The sequence below is a fragment of the Aethalodelphis obliquidens genome, unplaced genomic scaffold (genome assembly GCF_003676395.1).
Source record: "Aethalodelphis obliquidens isolate GAN/ISIS:26980383/991018 unplaced genomic scaffold, ASM367639v1 scaffold6, whole genome shotgun sequence".
Lineage (NCBI taxonomy): Eukaryota > Metazoa > Chordata > Mammalia > Artiodactyla > Delphinidae > Aethalodelphis > Aethalodelphis obliquidens.
In genome coordinates, this window is record NW_020837950.1 from 72476607 (window position 1) to 72496555 (window position 19949).

The window sequence follows — 19949 nt, forward strand, 5'->3', positions numbered from 1 at the left end:
CAGTTCAACCAAACCCACAGTGAAAGCAGCAGTGGATGAGCTTTCTTAGCTGTTTCTAAAGAGCCTGAAGTTGATCTCTGACCAGAACCCCACTCAAGCTAATAAGCTTTAAGAAAAGAAGATCCTCTCAGCGAGGACACTCAGTGCCCGGAAGGGACCTTCTGGGAAGCTCAGCAGCACAAGTCAGTCCTTCCCTGCATCTCAAAGTGACAAGTGAGAAAGCCAGGCTGTTAGATTTACTTCCAATTTTACTAGGATTTGCTCCTGTTGGGAAAGGACTTGCTGGGCTCTGGCTACAAAGAAAGGACATAATGAAGACTTTTAATTCCTTGAATGTCCACTGCTTTTTTGCAAAAGCAAAAGTGAGGCTGTCCTTGGAAGAAAAAGCCAAAGGATGTAGGAACGTGAGAACGAAATCACAAGAATATGTTGATGCCATTCAATAAACAAAAGTCAAAATTTAGCACATATAATAGAATTATGAAGGAAAACCTAAAAACTCAGAACTCTCAACTCACTGAAGTGTACAACAGAAAGGCTGCAGAGTTTAAATGGCATGTCAACGTGGCACGCTGGAGTGGAGGCGGTGTTGACAGGCACTGAAGCAAAGCTAATTCGCAGCATTTAAAGCTGTAAATGTCATAAACCCAGATGGTTCCCTCTAATCCTACATAAGTGGGAGTCTAGGTGTTTTGGTATTTAGGCAGGTGGGAGGAATATCATCAAACTACTGATATGCTAAGTCTACCAACAGACCCGTTAACCTGTGATTAAATGGTACACGTGCTCAATGCTAGTTGGGGACAGCTGTCACTTCCACACAGCTCAGCCCTAGGGACTCAATGCTCTCTGCTCATGTCAGCTGCAGTATCCGGAGCAGCTCTACTAAATTCACCCCAAATCGCACCATACTGGCTCATTGTGTGCCAGGGCCTGACACCTTGACAGAAGAAACCAGAGTTTTAGAGTCACTGCCTGCGGCTTTGGTCACAGAATCTGGATCGTGTCCATGTACAGTTGGACAGTCTAACATTTAGGAGAAACTGCAGGAGTTGGGGATTTCTTCCATGCAGCCAGCAGAGAAATCTGTCTGAGTCACGACGTGGCTGGGATCAAGGGAGCTTTACTAGAACTTCTCAACTGCAAAGTAATCAAGACAGCACAGCAAGGATAAAAGCTAAGGTAGACGGTCAGAATGTATTTAAGCTGTTAGCTTCCGTCAGTGACTATTCACTGGGGGTCTACTATAGGCAAAGCACCGTTGCCAGGCAAGAAGTGTCTGAACCAAGGTCACCTTCACAAAGCATAGAAGGCTGCTCTTGCTAAAAGGAAACAGAAGAATATCAGACATAGTCACTTACCTGTATATCTAGACACATATATATATCATTCTGTAGAAGCTAATTTCATGCAGGGACACTGGGAGAGGAAATCCCAAACAAGAAAAGAGACCAGCCAGAGCAATGCCCGCTGAGCCTCGGTGTCTGAGCGGGAACCCTCAGATTGTATGTTCTGTTTCAGGGCAAAGCTTAAAGATAGCTTTCCTGGCTTTGATTACACATAATGTGCCCTGTGAAGGCACAGATGATACCTTCCACTGAATAACTTCCGATGGAAAGAACTAAAATTACACTCAAGATGCAACCGAGTTGGAAAATCACATGGGCCAAGGCAGAGATCACGACCCTCTGGCGTGAACCTTGAAATATCACAATAGCCCAGATGGTTTAGGCTCCAAGGTTCTTAGTGGCCGGGATTGCTATTTCGTTTAAGGCCAGGAGACCTCTGTGTGTCTCTGAGCCAGAAGACACCTGCACCACCCTGGCGACTGAGTGCAACTGAACTGCACAGGCAGAACTACTCACCTGGGAAGCACAGAGGCTCCTGGCCTTGCACAGGGAAAACTTCCTCACCACCCACTAACCCCACCCCTCCTCTGGGCCCACACACTGTGTGGGAAACTAGAAGTCAAGGCACAGACTGGGACAAGATGTGTGCAAAAGACATCTGATAGAGCAGGGGTCCCCAACCCCCAGGCCGCGAGCCAGCACCGGTCCGCAGCCTGTTGGGAACCAGGCTGCAGAGGAGAAGGTGAGTGGCGGGCAACGAGCGAAGCTTCATCTGTATTTACAGCTTCTCCCCATCGCTCGCGTTACCACCTGGATCATCCCCCGCCCCGGCCCCGGCCATGGAAAAACTGTTTTCCGTGAAACTGGTCCCTGGTGCCAAAAAGGCTGGGGACCGCTGTGACAGAGGACTTGCATTCAGAATAGATAAAGAATTCTCAGAAATCAGCATGAACAAAAAAATCCAGCGAGAATATGCAAAGATAATAAACGGCTGGCAAAAAAGCACACTAAAAAATGTTCGACATTGTTAGTCGTCGGGAAATGTGTTTTAAAGTCACAATTACACAGCACTACACACCTATTAAGATGGCTAAAATAAAAAGAACAAAACAAAACAAATATGACAATGAAAGGCTGGTGAGAAGGCACACGAATGCCTGTGACCACAGAGTCCCACTCTGCAGTATCAGCTGAGAGAAATAAAAACGTGTTCACACAAAAGCCTGTTTGTGGATGTCTACGACGGCTTTACTTGTAAACCACTCAAACCTGGAAGCAGCCCAGCTGTTCTTCAGTCGGGGCGTGGATAAACTAACTGGTCCATCCACACTGGAATCCTCTCAGCCTAGAAAAGGGGCAGACTACTGACCCACCATGTGGACGCACCCCAAATGCAATACACTGAGTGACAGAAGCCAGACCCAGGAGGTCGCACCCTGTATGATTCCACTTACAGGACAGAAAACAGGCCAGTGGTTGCCAGGGAACATTTTGGGGTGATAGAAATGTTCTACATCTCGATTGTGATGAAGGTTACATGCATGTGTTTGTCAAAGAACCGTACACCAAAAAGGGTGAATTTGACTCTATGTAATTTATAGCTTTATAAAGCTGACTTAAAAAAAAAACAAGAATTCAGGGCTTCCCTGGTGGCGCAGTGGTTGAGAGTCCGCCTGCCGATGCAGGGGACACAGGTTCGTGCCCTGGTCCGGGAGGATCCCACATGCCGCGGAGCGGCTGGGCCCGTGAGCCATGGCCGCTGAGCCTGCGCGTCGGGAGCCTGTGCTCCACAACGGGAGAGGCCACAACAGTGAGAGGCCCGCGTACCGCAAAAAAAAAATTATAGAGACAGAAAGTAGAATGGCAGTTGCCAGGAGCGGGGGGAGGGGAGAATGGGGAGCTAGTGTTTCGTGGGGACAGAGCTGCAGTTTATAAGATGAGAAAAGTTCTAGAGACCCATGGTGGGGACAGTTGTACAACACTATGAAGATACTTAATGCCGCTGAACTGGGCTTAAAAATTGTTAACACAGTAAATTTCATGTTATCTGTATTTTACCACAATTAAAAAAGAATTTTTTTTAATGAAGGTGAAATAAAGATATTTTCAGACAATCTTTTTTTTTTATTTTGCAGTACGTGGGCCTCTCACTGCTGTGGCCTCTCGCGTTGCGGAGCACAGGCTCCGGACGCGCAGGCTCAGCGGCCATGGCTCACGGGCCCAGCCGCTCCGCGGCATGTGGGATCCTCCCGGACCGGGGCACGAACCCGTGTCCCCTGCATCTGCAGGCGGACTCTCAACCACTGCGCCACCAGGGAAGCCCCAGACAATCTTTTTTAAAAGATCAGCAATCTGTGAGTCCGGCCTCCTCATTTTAAGGATGGGGAAACTGAGGCTCACCAAAGAGGAAAAACTTGCTCACAATCTCGCGCTCCAGCAAAGGCAGTGTTGGGATGGGCACGGGGGTTCCCGGTCTCATCATCCAAAGCTCTTTTCCCTGAAAATCACGTCTCCCAGCAAGATGCTGGCGGCCCCCCAGTGCAAATGTGTCTCAGTGATAAATCAGGTGAGGAAGTAACCTGCTGTAAGTCATAAATTAAAATATACGCAGGGCCCATATCAAAACAGTAGGGAGAAAACCTAGGCCAACGTTTGGTAGGACTGAAAGACATGGAGGAGGAGTATCAACCAAAGGGGTTTCTCTGGATTTCTGCAAGTGTAACACAGGATGATGACATCTGCATAACTGAACTACCGAGGACATTTTCCATACAGAGTTTACAGACCTGGCTGCAGTGCTTTTGTTTTGGGTTGTTTTTTTTTTATATATATTTTTTTGGCACGAACAGAACTCACCTTGTTCTTTTCCGTTACACACAGCAATTCCATTTTCTGTAACACCCTCCCCATCTGAGCTTGGTCTCTCTGAAGACAGTTTCTGTGAGGATCAAAAGATTAAGTTATTCTTACAATGGCCACACTGACCAAGTGTTGCATCATGGATCAATCAAAAGTCATCTCAAAAGCGAAAGAAAACGTGGGCTGCATTCCTAGTAATCTGGAGACAGGGCCCAACTGTAACACGGGCTACCTGGGTGGTTTGCTACAACGGCTTTAAAAGCAGCGAAAGAACAAAGAAAAAAGTCGCTGAGGTTATACTAACACACGCTGTAGTACCAAGCTTGTTTCAATCAAATCACTTTTTCTTGCAAATAATTTTGAAAAAAATATTGGGTTGGCCAAAAAATTTGTTCGGGTTTTTCCGTAACATCTTACGGAAAAACCCAAACTAACTTTTCTGGCCAACCAAATATTAGGAGTACATAAAATATTCCCCCTCACCAAGCCACATTATCCTTCCAGAAATAAATCCTACACCATTCATTTAATTTCCCCCCAGCATTCACCAATAACTGGGTGAGTGTCAAGCATCTGCTCACAACAATACAGTCAGAAATACACACAGAGAGATGAGTTACCATCAAAGCCATCAAAGGGCACAGGGATGCCCGTAATTATTTTAATCCTAATATATGGATTTGAGGAGCCTAATTAGGATTCCAGGTTAGTTTCAGGAGAAGAAACGTAGTTCTGAGCAGAACCTCTTCCATTCCAACCAGAGACCCTGTGGAGTCACAGTGAAGGAATTGGCTCTAGAACACCCCTCCTCAGAACCTCAAATTACACCCCAGGGCCACAGAGACTGGCCAGCCGGGAGACAATCAAAATATCCGGATGATACCAGAACACAGGGACACATGCGCTCACCTCGTGATAAGAGGTCCAGGCAGTGCTGGGCCAAGATGGCAGGCAGGTGCCAGTAACCCCCAGTGGTACCGGCAAGAGACAAAGTAAAAGAATTATGGCTTTAGCGGGACCCTAGCGTGTGCCACATTCCAGTGATAGAAGGACTAAAAGCCCAGCCCTCAGGCCAGGAAGCACCCCTGGGGTCTGGGTCAACAGGTCCGGCCAGGCACTAACAATGCCACCTTAGAAACCAAGACAGTAAAAGAGAACCGCCAACTCCCACGTGAGTGGGTGAAAGAAGAGCCCCGACGTGTTGCTGATGAGAAACAGAGTAGGATCAAACTTTCGGAAAGTAACTTGCTTAGTCCCATGAATCAAAATCTTTAAAAATTCTATCCTTTGGTCTAGTAAGCCAGCTTCTAGGAATCTCTTCTCAGGTAATAGTCAGAGAAGCAGCAAAGATTTACACAAAAGTGTCAGGTTATTTTACACGACTCAGAAAAGAAAAAAGAGAGCCTAGTGGGGGGGTACATAAATAATAGAGTTATATGAATTGGATATTATTCAGGTGATGAAAATGCAAACATGCTCGTTGCATGTTATGTGTTTTCAAAAACCTGGAAAACTGCTAATAGTATAAAGGTTAACTGAAAAGAAAAAAGGAAAAAGCAGCATAAGAAATTTTATGCATCAGATTATCCAAACTGTAAAAGAAACACACGAATAGAAGAAAACTGGTTTAAAGACATGCAGAGCTTTGAGAGGAGCTCTAGACTCCTAAGTGACCTTATCCATCCTATTTCTGGTTCTTTACTTTCTAAATTTTCTGCAGTGAGCAGGCATTAGTTTTGTAATCAGGAAAAAAAGAGAAATAGGCCTGCTATGTCACAATATCAGGGTGAGGGTTGTGAGGTTAACTTTATAAGTCAACTTGGGGGGCGTTTGTGGATGAAACTAACATTTGAACTGGTGAACTCTGGGGCTTCCCTGGTGGTGCAGTGGTTAAGAATCCGCCTGCCAATGCAGGGGACATGGGTTCGAGACCTGGTCCAGGAAGATCTCACAGGCCGTGGAGCAACTAAGCCCGTGCACCCCAACTACTGAGTCTGCGCTCTAGAGCCTGTGAGCCACAACTACTGAGCCCACGTGCCACAACTACTGAAGCCCGCGTGCCTACAGCCCGTGCTCCACAACAAGAGAAGCCACTGCAATGAGAAGCCCGTGCACCGCAACAAAGACTAGCCCCGGCTCGCCACAACTAGAGAAAGCCCGTGCACCTCAACGAAGACCCAACAGAGCCAAAACTAAATAAATAGATAAATGAATAAAATAAATTTTAAAAAATAAAATAAATAAATTGGTGGACTTTGAGTAAGCAGATTGCCCTCCACAGTGTAGGTGGGTCTCACCCAAGCAGTTGAAGGTCTGAATTAAAAAAATAAAAATGGGCCTCCCAAGCAAGGGGTGGTGGGGGGCAGTCCTCCCAAAGACTTCACCTGCGTCATCAGCTCTCCTAGGTCTCCAGCCTAAGGCCCCACGATGCAGATTTTGGACTCACCTGTCTCCATAACCTTGTGAGCCAATTCCTCATAATAAATCTCTCAGTATGTATATAATTGTATATGTAGAATTTTATCTTTATTGAAATTTTATGTATATTTTATAATATACATACATACACACCCCACTGGTTCTGTTTCTCTGAAGAACCCTGACTAAAACAAGAATAGACAAAGAAGGATGTGTTCACCGGCAGGGCAGGGGCCAAACAGGGAGCGCTCAGAAAGTTCCTGAGACAGAGGCTACCGACAGAACACGGTGGGGCACAAAGCCAGGGATCTCCATGGAAACGAGATCTCGGCACATACAGGCAACAGAGTTCCATCAGGGACAGACAGCAGGAGTGGCGGGTTCACGCGCTCTGGCAGGAGGGCTAGCCCTACCCACCTGCTGCGTGCTCACGGCGCCCAAGTACAGAGCAGAGAAGGACAGGAAGTGTTACCCGTCTGTTGGGAATAAACCTCTGGGAAGGTGCACTGACGAAGCACCTGCTGTATTCCAGAAGAACACAGAGCTGCCTGCGGATCTCACGCTGCTGTGTAACAGCAGGTGACCTTGATCACCTTAAATCCTGTGCCACGTTTACAGCCATTCCTGCATCTACAGCTGGGAAGCATAAAACTAACCATGCAGTCTGTAAAATAGCCAGTGTGAGCTTCGTACAGAGCAGGCAGAGAGGAAGCAGGGCTGCATTATCTTTTTCCTTTTTTCAACCAGAAGTGCTGAAATATCAGAGGTGTTATGAAAACTTCGAGGAAGGTCCAAGTTAACTGTAAGGTTAATTCCTAGAAAGAAACACGCCCCTTACCTTCTCCAGTTCTGCCTTGTGCACCGGGGAGCTGGAGGGGGGAGGACATTCCGAGTCTGCTGGCCCGCTGCAGCCGCTGTAGATCTCTCTGACCACCTGTGGTGAGTGCACAAGGGCAGAGATGGTTACACAAGGGTCCAAGCAGAGGCAGGAGGTGCGGTAGGAAAGTTCCGAGGGGTCAGAGGCATCTGGATTTAAGCTCCAGGATGCCAGGCACTCGTTTGTTCATTCTTTCACTCATCATTCACCAAATGTCTATCCCATCCTGGTACTGACAGAGGTTCTGGGATACAGAAGGGAACGGTGTACGTGAGAGTCCTGCCCTCATGGGGCTTCCGCTCCAGTAAAAGTTAGATACCACGATAAACAATGAATATCACCAAAAAATGGAGGTAAGACAGCAGTCAGCGCTACAAAGAATAGAAGAGAGTCTTTAACAAAAAGGGGTGGCTGATTTAGATCAAGAGAGGCCCTCCTGGGATGACATGTAAGCCGAAAGCTGAGCTCAATGACCAGAAGGATGCAGCCACGTGAAGAACCGGCGGAAAGGGTTGTAGGCAGAGGGGACAAGGTGCAAGGCCCTGTGGTGGATGTGAAGAGTTTACGGAAGACCCAGAGTACCAGGGGCCAGGAGATGGGCTGGGAGAGGCCAGCGGGAGCCAGGGGATCACTGTCAACAGGCTGGTGCTCATGGCCATGGATGGAATGAGCCAATGGGGGGAGGGTGAGACAAAGCAGGATGGAGACCCAGGAGGAGACCTCGAGCCAGTCATGGGGTGGGGCCAAAGGAGAGAAGCAGCTGGAAGAGTCTGAGCTGCAATGGACAGGGAAGCCAGAAGCAAACCGGAAGAGCTCACCTCCAAGAGGAGGGAGCAGGAGGGAGGGAGGCGGTGGGCATGGCCGGAGGGAACACCTAGGGAGGAGCTGAGCAGAGGAAGGACTCCGCAGAGACGGGGCGGGCTGGGCTCTAGAGAAGCAGGGGAGGGCGCAGGAAGGCCGGCGCGGGCGGGCGGCAGCAGGAGTCTGAGAAGGCGCCTGACTGCTCTGTGAGGCAGGCACAGCAGTACTGGCTGAGAGGCGTCACCTCTCTCACCTCGGCATCCTCACTAGCAAGGAAGGCGCATCAACATGACGTGCCTTGTATTTATGGCTGAGTGAAGAGAGAACGTGACCCTGCATGCAAGATGCCTCAGCCAGCACCTGCACGTGTACACTGTCACCAGCACCGTCATCACTGCCAGCACCTGTACAGTTTACGCTGAGAGCTCAGAAAGGGATCCTGGCCCAGACCCGCAGGTGTCAGGACCATCTTGCGGCACTACTGGCAATCACGGCCACCCCTGCGGCCACCCGCTGTCCCTCCCGTCCTTCCTGAGCTCCTGCAAGGAGGTGGGCATGGTTCTGATCACTGGGGACGTGCAGCAAACAAGACAGACAAGCTCCCGGGTTGGTGCAACTTACACTCTGGTGAATGAAGAGCTAGCAGGCAAAGCTTTCAAAATGTCTTCTATTCTTTTTGGAACTAAGCTGCAATTTGGGTTCAACCCAAGTGCTTTCTGAGAAAAAAATAAAAAAGCAATGCCAAAGCCCCAGCTATCTGTGTAGTAACTTTGCAATACGATCTCAGCAGACACATCCAGATTCCCTTGGCTTGCTCTGGGATTGGGATGGGAGCCAGGAACGGACAGGAGGCCGGGACAGCATTTCCAGCCATCCTGCTGCCCAGCCGCTTTACGAAAAAGCAATGGAGTGAGGTCCACGTTGCAGAATAAAACAGGAAAAAAAGGAAAAGAAGAAACCCAGAGAGCTTGCTGCAATGTTTTGCTCCTTGTTGAGTCTGAGGTGTGAAAACGTAAGCAAAGGTGACACCAACCAGGTGACCTGCACCTCCTGAATGTCTCCGAGCAGAAAAGGTTCCCTCAGTTTTGCGTTTCATGCTCATTTCGCTGCTGCTTTTTCTGCAGCAGGTCTTTATTCCCTCACCTCCCCTGTGTTTATCAAGCCTTCAGCTGACAAGGCACACTTTTATCTGACCTAAGGAGGAGACGTTTTCTTCCCTCTTGGTAAAAAGTATAATGCAATGGAAAACTCCTGGGCTTTTGCATCTGATGGGAGCTCGGGCTGAAGCCCCAGTGCCACCACCAGCTCCAGAGGCACGGCTGAGCCACCATCTCTGCCCAGAACGTGTGAAAGCGACGCCCACTGGGACAGCTCAACGAGGATGCCAACGTGTGCTCTCTTCCCGCGAAAATGCGTTCAATTGTACACACACTGCTAAGGGTCTCGAGGCCCTTGTTTCAGCCTAGAAGGCTAAACCCCACAAAACACTACCTGCAGAAACCTATCTCTGGCAAAAGCTTTTATGCAAAACACAGTTGTCTTTTTTCTTTCCTTTTTTTTTTTTTCTTTTTTCCAAAGGGGGAAGGATCTACGAAGCTCCAGTCAGATCTCAGGTATCTCCTGGAGAAGGTGTGCTCCCCTCTCGGCTGGACGGAACTCATCCTTCATGAGCAGCCTGGGTCCCCCGTGACCAGGAAGCCTGCTCGGACCCTCCTGCATGGGACACAACGCGGCTGCCCCTCCACGGGCCACGCACTGCACTCAGGCCCTGGTCACGGGCATCCTGGACCCGCAGGTCTGCTTCTTCTATCAAGCCAGGCTCATTTTGAGAGAAGGGGCTCTGTCTCACTTAGGCTGGCATTCCCAATGTCTAGCACATAACAGCGACTAAAAAAAAGTTTGATGAAAGAAAAAGAGAAGGGAATGAAGAGATAAATTCGACCTGAAATTCCCTATGAGAAAAAAAAAAAGCTGTGAATGAAAAACAGAAGGAAAGAGACTAGGCCATCACACGAGAAAAGTAAAGCCTTGTGACAAAGTTTCCCTAGTCCTCTGCATAGATTCCTAAAATCCTCAGGGATAGGGAAGTTTTAAAAAATAAAAAAGAGAGAGGGCTTCCCTGGTGGTGCAGTGGTTAAGAATCCGCCTGCCAATGCAGGGGATACGGGTTCGAGCCCTGTCCGGGAAGATCCCACATGCCGTGGAGCAACTAAGCCCGTGTGCCATAACTACTGACTGAGCCTGCGCTCTAGCGCTCGAGAGCCACAACTACTGAGCCCACGCACCTGGAGCCTGTGCTCCGCAACAAGAGAAGCCACCGCAATGAGAAGCCCACATGCAGCAACGAGGAGTAGCCCCCGCTCGCCACAACTGGAGAAAGCCAGCGCGCAGCAACGAAGACCCAACGCAGCCAAAAATTTAATGAATGAATGAATGACTTAATTAAAAAAAACCAGAGAGAGAGAAAGAAAAAGAGCATCAGCTAAAAGCCATGCCTGCAGCACAACACACCCCAGCCTCACCAACTTCCTCCCACTCCTGGTCACTGGACTGTCCCCTCCACTCTCCCCCGTCCCATATCAGGTCCTGTTTTTCCCGCAAACAAACGTTTGGGGAACCGAGGAATCTCTGAGGCTCCAAAGCCAGGGGAGCTCACCGAGCCGTCAATGCCAGCTCACGAAATGTAATCACCCTTCTGAGAAGCCTTTCCTGATGAAGCCAACCCAAATACCCGCATGCTTACAATGCTGTACATAGATCAACTATACCCTTTCCTCCCTATTAGTTTCTCCCTTCTAGGACTTGAATTCCTCGTGGAGAGAACAGAATGAGGTGGATTCGGTAGACCAGAGGAGACCCAGCACGCCTGGGGCCAGGTGGGGTTATTCATGGTATCCCAGCAACATGAGACTGTTTAATAATAGTAATTACATCCCAGGTACAGAGAAAGGCACCGCTGAAAAGATCAATGAGAGAAACCAGTCTTTCTTTCCATGGGTTTTATCAAACGGTTGGATTATTTCAGGTTATCTTCACGGAACTGTCTTTCTTCTCTGATTGCTGTTTATTGCCATATTGCCCCTGCAGAGTTCATTCGGAAGTAGTAAATAAAAGGTTTATCACCCGATTTCTCAAATAGCTGCAAATGAGGTTTTTACACTAATATACTTCTTTTGGAAGAGCCATGTTCTGTGAGAAGTTTAATATGTATTTAAGAGAACTGGATCCAAATTCAGAATCACAAATCCCTCAAAATACAAATTGTTATATGTTCTGTGGTATTTTTGTTTGCTTTTAACTTGAGCCTGCATCTCCAGAAACACAATCTCTGCACATTTTTTAAGGAAATCTGACCACTCCATTTCTGGGAATATTGACTCTTGTCTTCTGAGTGACCCCAACAAGATGGTTCATGTTTTCAGCATCTGCACACACACGCACCGAGAGGGAACTTTGGCAAGAGCTGCTGGCAATGGAAGTTGCAGACCAAAAGGACAGAAACAATTTGGTAACGATCCTTGGAGAAGCGTCTGTCAAGTCCTGTACTGGCCCAACAAAGGCCCCAGGCTTCTCATACCTGACAGAGGGAGTGCGTGTGACTTACCAAAAAGGTCTTTAATTGTTACACTGAAGCCACGTTTTGAAATACTGAACACCTGGATAATAGGTTTAGGACAGTGCGGGAGAAGAGGAGTTTATATGAATAAAAGACCTGGCATCTGTCTTACAAAGCAATTCATGACAGAGAGTTGTTAGAATTTTCACAGAAGGAATCCTAAGACGTGGTAGTAATAAATCACAAATTTCAACTGTTTGTTACAGTTCTGAGAGTGCGTTTATGTAACTTTTTCATTCTAGCTTTTGGACCATTCTAATCAGTATTATTTCCACTTGATAGATAAAGGGGAAAGAGTTTGCTGACCAAAAATATCATAATGAGTTAAAGGCATTCTCAGAACATACTCCAGATTTCCAGACTTTTCATTCAATCTTCTGTCACTCTAACACGCTATCATCAAGATAAAGCAGGGTTGTTTCTTTTACGATAGTTCTTTAAGAAGAAGAATCTACTTCAATCATAAAGACGTGGCCTTGACAAGGTGAAATAAAAAAACATGATGACAGCATTGACTTCTTACACATAAAACAATGATTTCAAAGTTTTTAATCGTTTAGAAAAAAAAAGTTGGAAGCCACATCCTAGCTGATTTCAAGGCTCTCTCTAAAGCTGCAGCAATCACGACGATGTGGCAGTGACGTGAGGACATACACACAGACGAACGCCACAGGACAAGGAGCCCAGAAAAGGACCCACACATTACACAATCAACTGATTTCCAACTGTGGCAATTAAGCTCATTTCAATGGTACTAAAACAACGGACTATGCATATGGAAGGAAATGAACCTGGACTCCCGTATCTCATCCTGTACATGAAAACCGACATGCATGAATCAGAGACCTAAACGTAAAGACTGAGCCAGTAAAATTCTGGAAGAAAATAACAGGTTCTATCGTGGTGGCTTGGAATATGCTAGAATTGGGGGGGGGGGGGGCAGGATGCGAAAAGTACTGACTACAAAAGTAAAGACTGGTACACCAGATTTCAGATTTAACAATTCCTGTTCATCAAAAGGTACCATTAAGGAAGATAATTAATCTACAGATTAATCAGAGAGTAATTCTTTAAGGCAAGAAACACTGAGAGGAAGAGGGACATTTCAGGTTTTAACTACCAGTAAATATAACCATTTAAATTTTGTATGCAACAAATAACATAGCCTCAAAAATACTAAGCAAAAACTAACAGAAATAAAAAAGACATAGATAAATTCATAATCAAAGTGGTAGATATTCCCACATCTCTCTCTCTGAGTAACTGATAAAACAAATAAATAAATTAGTAAGGATATAGAAGATTTGAACATGACAATTAATGACTGTGATCTAACAACCGTATATAGAAGAGTACACCAAGCAAATGCATAATACACACCCCTTACGAGTAGACACTGAACACCTACCAACCTGACTACATGCTGAGCAATAAATGAAGTCTATCAATTTCTACTCTGTGAAACCATACAAAGCTCTGTGACTAGAGTGGAATTAAACTAGAAATGTGAAACAATCAGGTAATTTTTTTAAAAATCACTGAATACTTGGAAACTAAGCAATATATTCCCAAATAAACCATTAGTAAAAAGGGGAATCACAACAGATATTAGGAAATATTTTAAATTGAATGATAGGGGGCTTCCCTGGTGGTGCAGTGGTTAAGAATCCGCCTGCCAATGCAGGGGACACAGATTTGATTCCTGGTCTGGGAAGATCCCATGTGCTGTGGAGCAACTAAGCCTGTGTGCCACAGCTACTGCACCTACGCTCTAGAGCCCACATGCCACAACTACTGAAGCCCATGTGCCTAGAGCCCATGCTCTGCAATAAGAGAAGCCGCTACAATGAGAAGTCCACCACCGCAACGAAGAGTAGTCCCCACTCGCTGCAACTAGAGAAAGCCCCACGTTCAGTAACAAAGACCCACTGCAGCCAAAAAACAAAACAAAAAAACCCATTAAACTGAATGATAAAAACACACACACAAAAAAATCAAAATAGAGGATGCAGCTAAAACTGTACTTAGAGGGAAATGCATAGCTTTAAATCCATACACACACACACACACACACACACACACACACACACACACAGACACACATATGGAAAGGGCTAACAATCAATTATCTAAGTACACAATTCAAGAAGTTGGGATAATTACAGAAAATTAAGCCAAAACAAAGTGAAAGAAGAGAACTTAATAAAATAGAAAACAATAGTACTATAGAGAAAAATCAACAGATGAAAAATTAGGTTTTTTTGAAAGAACTAATAAGATAGATAAACTTCTGGCAAGACTGATGAAGAAAAAGGGGCAGCACATGGTATCTTGACTTCTGGTTGCCACATAGAAAGGCACGCAGGCCACCACTCTCACCTTGACAACTAAAACAAGGTGGGTGAGCTCTAAAAAAATTCAGAGATAATTTTTCAGAGAGAACAGAGAGAATACCCCAGCAAACCAAAGAGCTGGCCAGCATCAGGCCAAAAAGAAAACCAAGCTGGTCCAGAAAGCTAGCATGTGTCTGTAGCACACAGAGACCTCCAGACTTCCACCACAGCTCAGAACCTGAGCCACGCTGATGGAAAATTCCAGATGCAGCCCTGAAACCATGTGAAGGCAATAGCAAAGTGAATGAAAGTAAAGCTGCAGCCCAGTCCAGGTCTGCCTCAACTAGTGAGACGGAGGCAGCCCACCTATGAGCAGCAGACGGGAGAAGGGGCACACCCTTTTCTGAAGGAAACAGTAATTACTTCAGTCTCTACTGTTCTTTTACACAAAGCAGATGGAATACAATGTAAACTCATGAGACAAATTCAATAGAAACAGTCCTAGAGATGATCCAAATATCAGAATTACAAAACACTTTAAAATAACTATGATAGGAAGTCAAAACGGATCGTGAAAAAGGCATTAAGACATGTGTGAAGAGATACAGAATTTCCGAAGAGAGATGGAAACTATTTTTTTTTAAAAAAGCCAAAGAAAAATGCTAGAAATGAAAAATAGGATATCACAAAAGAAGAATTCATAAGATGGGCTTAAGGGCACACTGGACACAGAAGAGGAAAGGACCAGTAAACTTGAGGATGGGTAAATCTAAAGTATCCATCCAAACTGAAACACACGGAAGAGTGAAGAAAAACAGAACAGAGAATCCAAAATCCATGGGCTATTCCAAATGACCTAACATGTACCAACAAATTTTAAAAGGAGAGGAGAGAACACCTGAGCCAGAAAAATATTTGAAAAGATAATGGCCAAAAATGGTCCAAAACCAATGAAAGACATCAACCCACAGAACAAAAAAAAGCTCTGAGAAAGATAAAAACCTATAGAGCCACACCCAGACACCTCACAGTCAAGTGCTGAAAACCAAAGATTAAAAAAGCAAATCTTAAAGGGAGCCACGAAAAAAAAAATGACACATCACATTCAAAGGCACAATTGATACAAGCGATGGCTAACTTCTCACCAAAAGTTAAGGTGAAATAAAGACATTTCTAGTCAAAGCTGAAAGGAGAAGAAAAAACCAAACAAACAAAAAGCTGAAAGGAGTTATTTCCAGAAGGTCTGCTCTGTAAGAAATCATTTTATTTTATTAATTTCTTTAGGGTGAAAGGAAATGATGACACTACATGAAGGCCCTTCTTCAGGAAGAAACAAAGTAAGGGGAGATGCCTGGGAGAATACAAAAGACCTTTCTTGGGACTTCCCTGGCAGTCCGGTGGTTAAGACTCTTCCACTGCAGGGGGCGCAGGTTTGATCCCTGGTCGGGGAACTAAGATCAACCTTTCTTCAAGGATACACAGGGTCAGGTTCTATGAGCTAAAGTATACAATAAACTTGTTTGTGATCCTCCTTGAGAAGTCTGGCAAAACCACAACGATACTCTCCCAGCACATTAAATCATGCTGAAAACTCTTTTCAACTGTATTCCTCTAAAATTGCTTGAAACCAGGAGGTGCTGTAAAACCCCTACATTACTCAGCAGGGAATGGTGGGGGAAAGCAAGAAAAGGACGGATGCAATTTACCAAGGTCAGCATTAGGACTCTCACGGATTCTCATTAGAAAAGGACAGTGGTGTCTACAGTGCAGCCAGTTTCCCTTAAACATTCTCTTTGGTATAGACCTTTAAGAGTTGTTTTGGGATGTTTACTAATTTATTTGCAATAGGGGATACGGCAGATGACTGGCACATGGTTTCCTCCCTATGGGCACACAGGAAGATGTTTCCCAGACTCCCTGCAGGTCTGGGCAAAGGAGGGTGGGAGGAAGGGCTGTGAACACTCGTAGCTCTGGCCCCTAAAAACATCCTGCTGTCATCTTGACTTCCAAACAGATTTCAACAGGAGCTCGTATGTTTATGAACACCACCAATAACAGCAGCTTGCACCTACATACGTGCTCATACCGGCGAGGTGCTCTTCTAAACACTTTACATCTTAACACGGTTGCAGCCTCACAACAACCCTAAAAAGCAGACACTACTTTCAACCCCTCGCATTTTCATAGATGAGAAAACTGAGGCACGGAGAAGTCAAGTAGCTCAGCTAAGACACTCAGCGAGTGACTGGCGGGGCTGAGGTCAGAACTCAGCGTCGGACTCCAATCTGAGCTCTAGCGACACTGTCTTTCTACACAGTGCTGGCTCACCACCTTCTCCTTCCCGGCTCCTTTATATTTATTATAATGAATTTCAGAAGCAGTTATAAGAGTCAAATAAAACTTTAGTGAAAATGGCTGTGGAATGCCATTTGCCTTAACAGCCTATCTGCCTGCAGAAACACTTACTTGCTCTCAAATGCTCTCTTCCATGAGGACTTTTATCCAAGTGGAAATGAGTAGGCTGAGCTAGAGCTGTGATTACCAAACCTGGCTTGGCATCGGGCATCAGGAGGTTCCTTAAAAATAGATTTCTGAGCAGAATATCTACAAAAAGGGCAAAGGATATATAAACAGACAGTTCACGGAAACAGTAATACAGCCATAGGCTCTTGAACCCTATAAAAAGATGCTCAATGTCACTCATAATGAGAGAAATGCAGATTAAAACTAGATGAGATATCATTTTCCCTTATCAGCCTGGCAAAAATTCAAAAGTTGGTAACACAGGCTGCTGGCAGGACAGTAGCGGGAAAAGGCACTCACATGCTTTTGGGAGGAAAAGGCACTCACACACTGGTGGGGGGAAACGCACTCACATACTGTTGGTGGGAAGGTAAACTGGTAAACCTACGAAGTGATTCAACTGTATCTCAAAATTACAATTGCTTATAACCTTCATGCAAACAATTCCTCTGTTTGGAAATACAGTTTACAGACTAGCAAAACTGTGAGATGATGCGGGCACAGGATTAACATTATAGAACTCCCTGTCACATCAAAAGAATGACAACAACCCCATATCCACAAATAGAAGATAAGATTTTTTTAAAGTATATTTTATTTATAAAATGAAATGCTATGTATTGTAAAAGGGAAAAAGTGCTCTATCCTCTAACTTGGAGAAAAAAAATCTCCAAGATACTCTATTTAGGAAAAAAAAACAAGGTGCAGAACCTTGTTTCTGCACCCTTTTTATGAGGGTGGGGGGACGGGTATTGAAATTTGCATTTCTATTTGCTGCATAGGTACAAAGAAACTCAAAAGAGACATACAAAGTGACTGCTCTCACACATTGCTGGTAGAAGGGCAACTGTACAAACAACCCTGGAGAACAATTGGCGAGGCTCTAGCAATGCTGAAGGTGTGCACATATCAACACCAGCAATTCCAACATACGGTCTCCATCCTAGAGAAGCCAGGACACCGAGACCAGGTGACCCGCACGAGAATGCTCACTGAACACTGCCCGTGACAGTGAGGGTGCAAAGCAAATGAGGGAAAAAGCTGGATGCAGAACACGTGCAGTTTGAAGCCATTTACGTGGAAATTTTAAACATGAAAAATAATACCATTTCTTGTTTATGAGTACAGACATTGTAAGTAAAAAGCATTTCTAAAGTATACCTAGATAATAATAAAGACCAAATTCAAAGATACAAGTAAACTTGGAAGACGGAGAGAATTTTTATTTTTAATGATTAACATCTTTACTAATGATAAAGCCCTTATAAATGGTTCAAAAAGAATAAAAAGACACAATCGAGGGAGAGAGAATAGGGCAGGCATGTTTCAATTACATCTGTGGCTTTTTGGATCTTAAAAAGGGTAAAAGATATAAAGTAAAAAGAAAAAAAGTTCTTAGGTCCCAAATGAATCTAATCATTAGGGATTAGGATTGTTTTTTTGTTTACTGGTTTTTTTTTTTTTAAATTTCCAGTTGATTCTGATAAGGCAGCCAATCTAACAACAATATCTGGATGAAACTAAACTAAAACGTCTCAGGTCTCTGCTGATATTAAAAAATTAAAATTCTGTAACTGATTGATTGAAAGCAGTTTTGTCATCAGACTTCCATCTCTAATGAAGACTTCTTAGGTTCTTGTATTACAATATGCAATGGAAGTAAAGCACAAACATTAAGTGGAGTAATTAATCAAGTTAAACCCTTTAGAAAAAGATAACTTACCAAGTATTTACTTCTTTTTAAAGCAATATCAGCAAATGCTAAAAAGTTTTTGCAGTTAAGCTCCCATTGACAGAGTCATCACTCTGTAATTAGCTAAGGGCCTGTGATCTGTATCTCACATCTGCTGAGATTAGGTGTAAGACTATTTCACCCCATCAGCACCTGACATCTTGAAAAAGTTTTGTCTTTGTCTATTTGTGAGCTGCACTGTCCGCTCATTCCTATTTCCCAGTGAAACAGTAAAACCCAGTGAACGCTAGATGACTTCATGTTAGACCAATACCATTCACAAGGGAGCTGCTCGTTAGTACGCATAAAATACTCAACAGACTGCGAGAACAGATGGAAAAGAGAAGAAAGCTTAGGTTTCAGAGTGTCCTTTCTTGGGTTCTCCACTAGGGAACAGGTAAACACAAAAATGCAGGAGGCCAGATACAGGTAACCAAGACTGGGACCAGGTGAAGAAAACAGAATCACATATAAGGCTCCTCGTTTACCTCCTCATTCTCTCCCTCCTTACTGAAGGAATGGTGCTAAGAACCTAGAAGTGAGGAATAAAAAGAGAGAATGGCAAATTGTCAAGATGGCCCAGCAGAATGAAAATGAAAATGACGCCAGGAATTCAGAGGTCAACTCCTGGCCCCATCACTGGTTGATCACTGTGACATCCCGTCTACCTGGGACTCGGGATCTCACCTGCAAAATGAAATGGCCAATAGTTAACACCTTTTTCAGGCGGCGGTTTTGAGGATTAAGAGATAATAATGATGGAAAAGTACTTTGGTAACACCAGTGGCTGACATGTAACGTATTAAGATTCTGTGTCTGGAAGGCTAAGCAAATTCAGCAGCAGAAACTCCTGATCACAGGACTCCCATTAAAAAAAAAAATGCTCTGCTCCATCTCCCAAATTACAGAGATGAGAAAAGCCACATCTATGTGTTCTGTGCCAACAGAAACCATCATTGCTGTCATCACAGAGTCTGACCCTTATACTTTCCTGGGGGATGAGAGGGAAGTGAGGCTCAAAGTTTAAAGGATGCTGGCATGTTACAAGAACCACTGTTATAAAATGTCTCATCAGGCTTTCCCACCCACTCCCAACCGGTTTTTCAAAGCAAGTACTAGCAGGCAATGATGGACTAGAAGGTTTGGACCAATTCTCCTGATAAAGACAATGAGGAAAGCAAGATGAAATATACACAGCATCTTCCTAAGAGCAAGAAAAGAGCTATTATCATAGTGTGGAATTACCTGGTCATGATTCAAAAGTATATGGGAATCCAGAGAAGTAGCCCAGCAGCCGGGACTGCCTTTGATTCCCCCCAGAGGAGGTAGCCAAGAAGCTAGGTAGCACCCTGACAGCTCTGGTGGAATAGGGACCGAAAGCTGGAGTCCAGGGCTCGCCAAGGATGAGGCCCCTGGCAAAACCCTCACGCTTAATATTAGG

At 45.0% G+C, this 19949-nt stretch overlaps 1 protein-coding gene across 5 annotated transcripts in view; it reads right to left on the reverse strand.

Annotated features, from left to right (window-relative positions):
- The window catches only part of AFAP1 (actin filament associated protein 1), a 148785-nt gene that overhangs the window by 45323 nt on the left and 83513 nt on the right, over positions 1-19949 (reverse strand). For all 5 annotated transcript variants that reach the window (XM_027103778.1, XM_027103779.1, XM_027103777.1 and 2 more), the window contains 2 exons: positions 7465-7560; positions 4206-4287 (listed from right to left, as the gene is read on the reverse strand). In XM_027103778.1, the coding sequence (XP_026959579.1) occupies positions 4206-4287; positions 7465-7560 (178 nt within the window). The remainder of the gene's footprint in view (positions 1-4205; positions 4288-7464; positions 7561-19949) is intronic.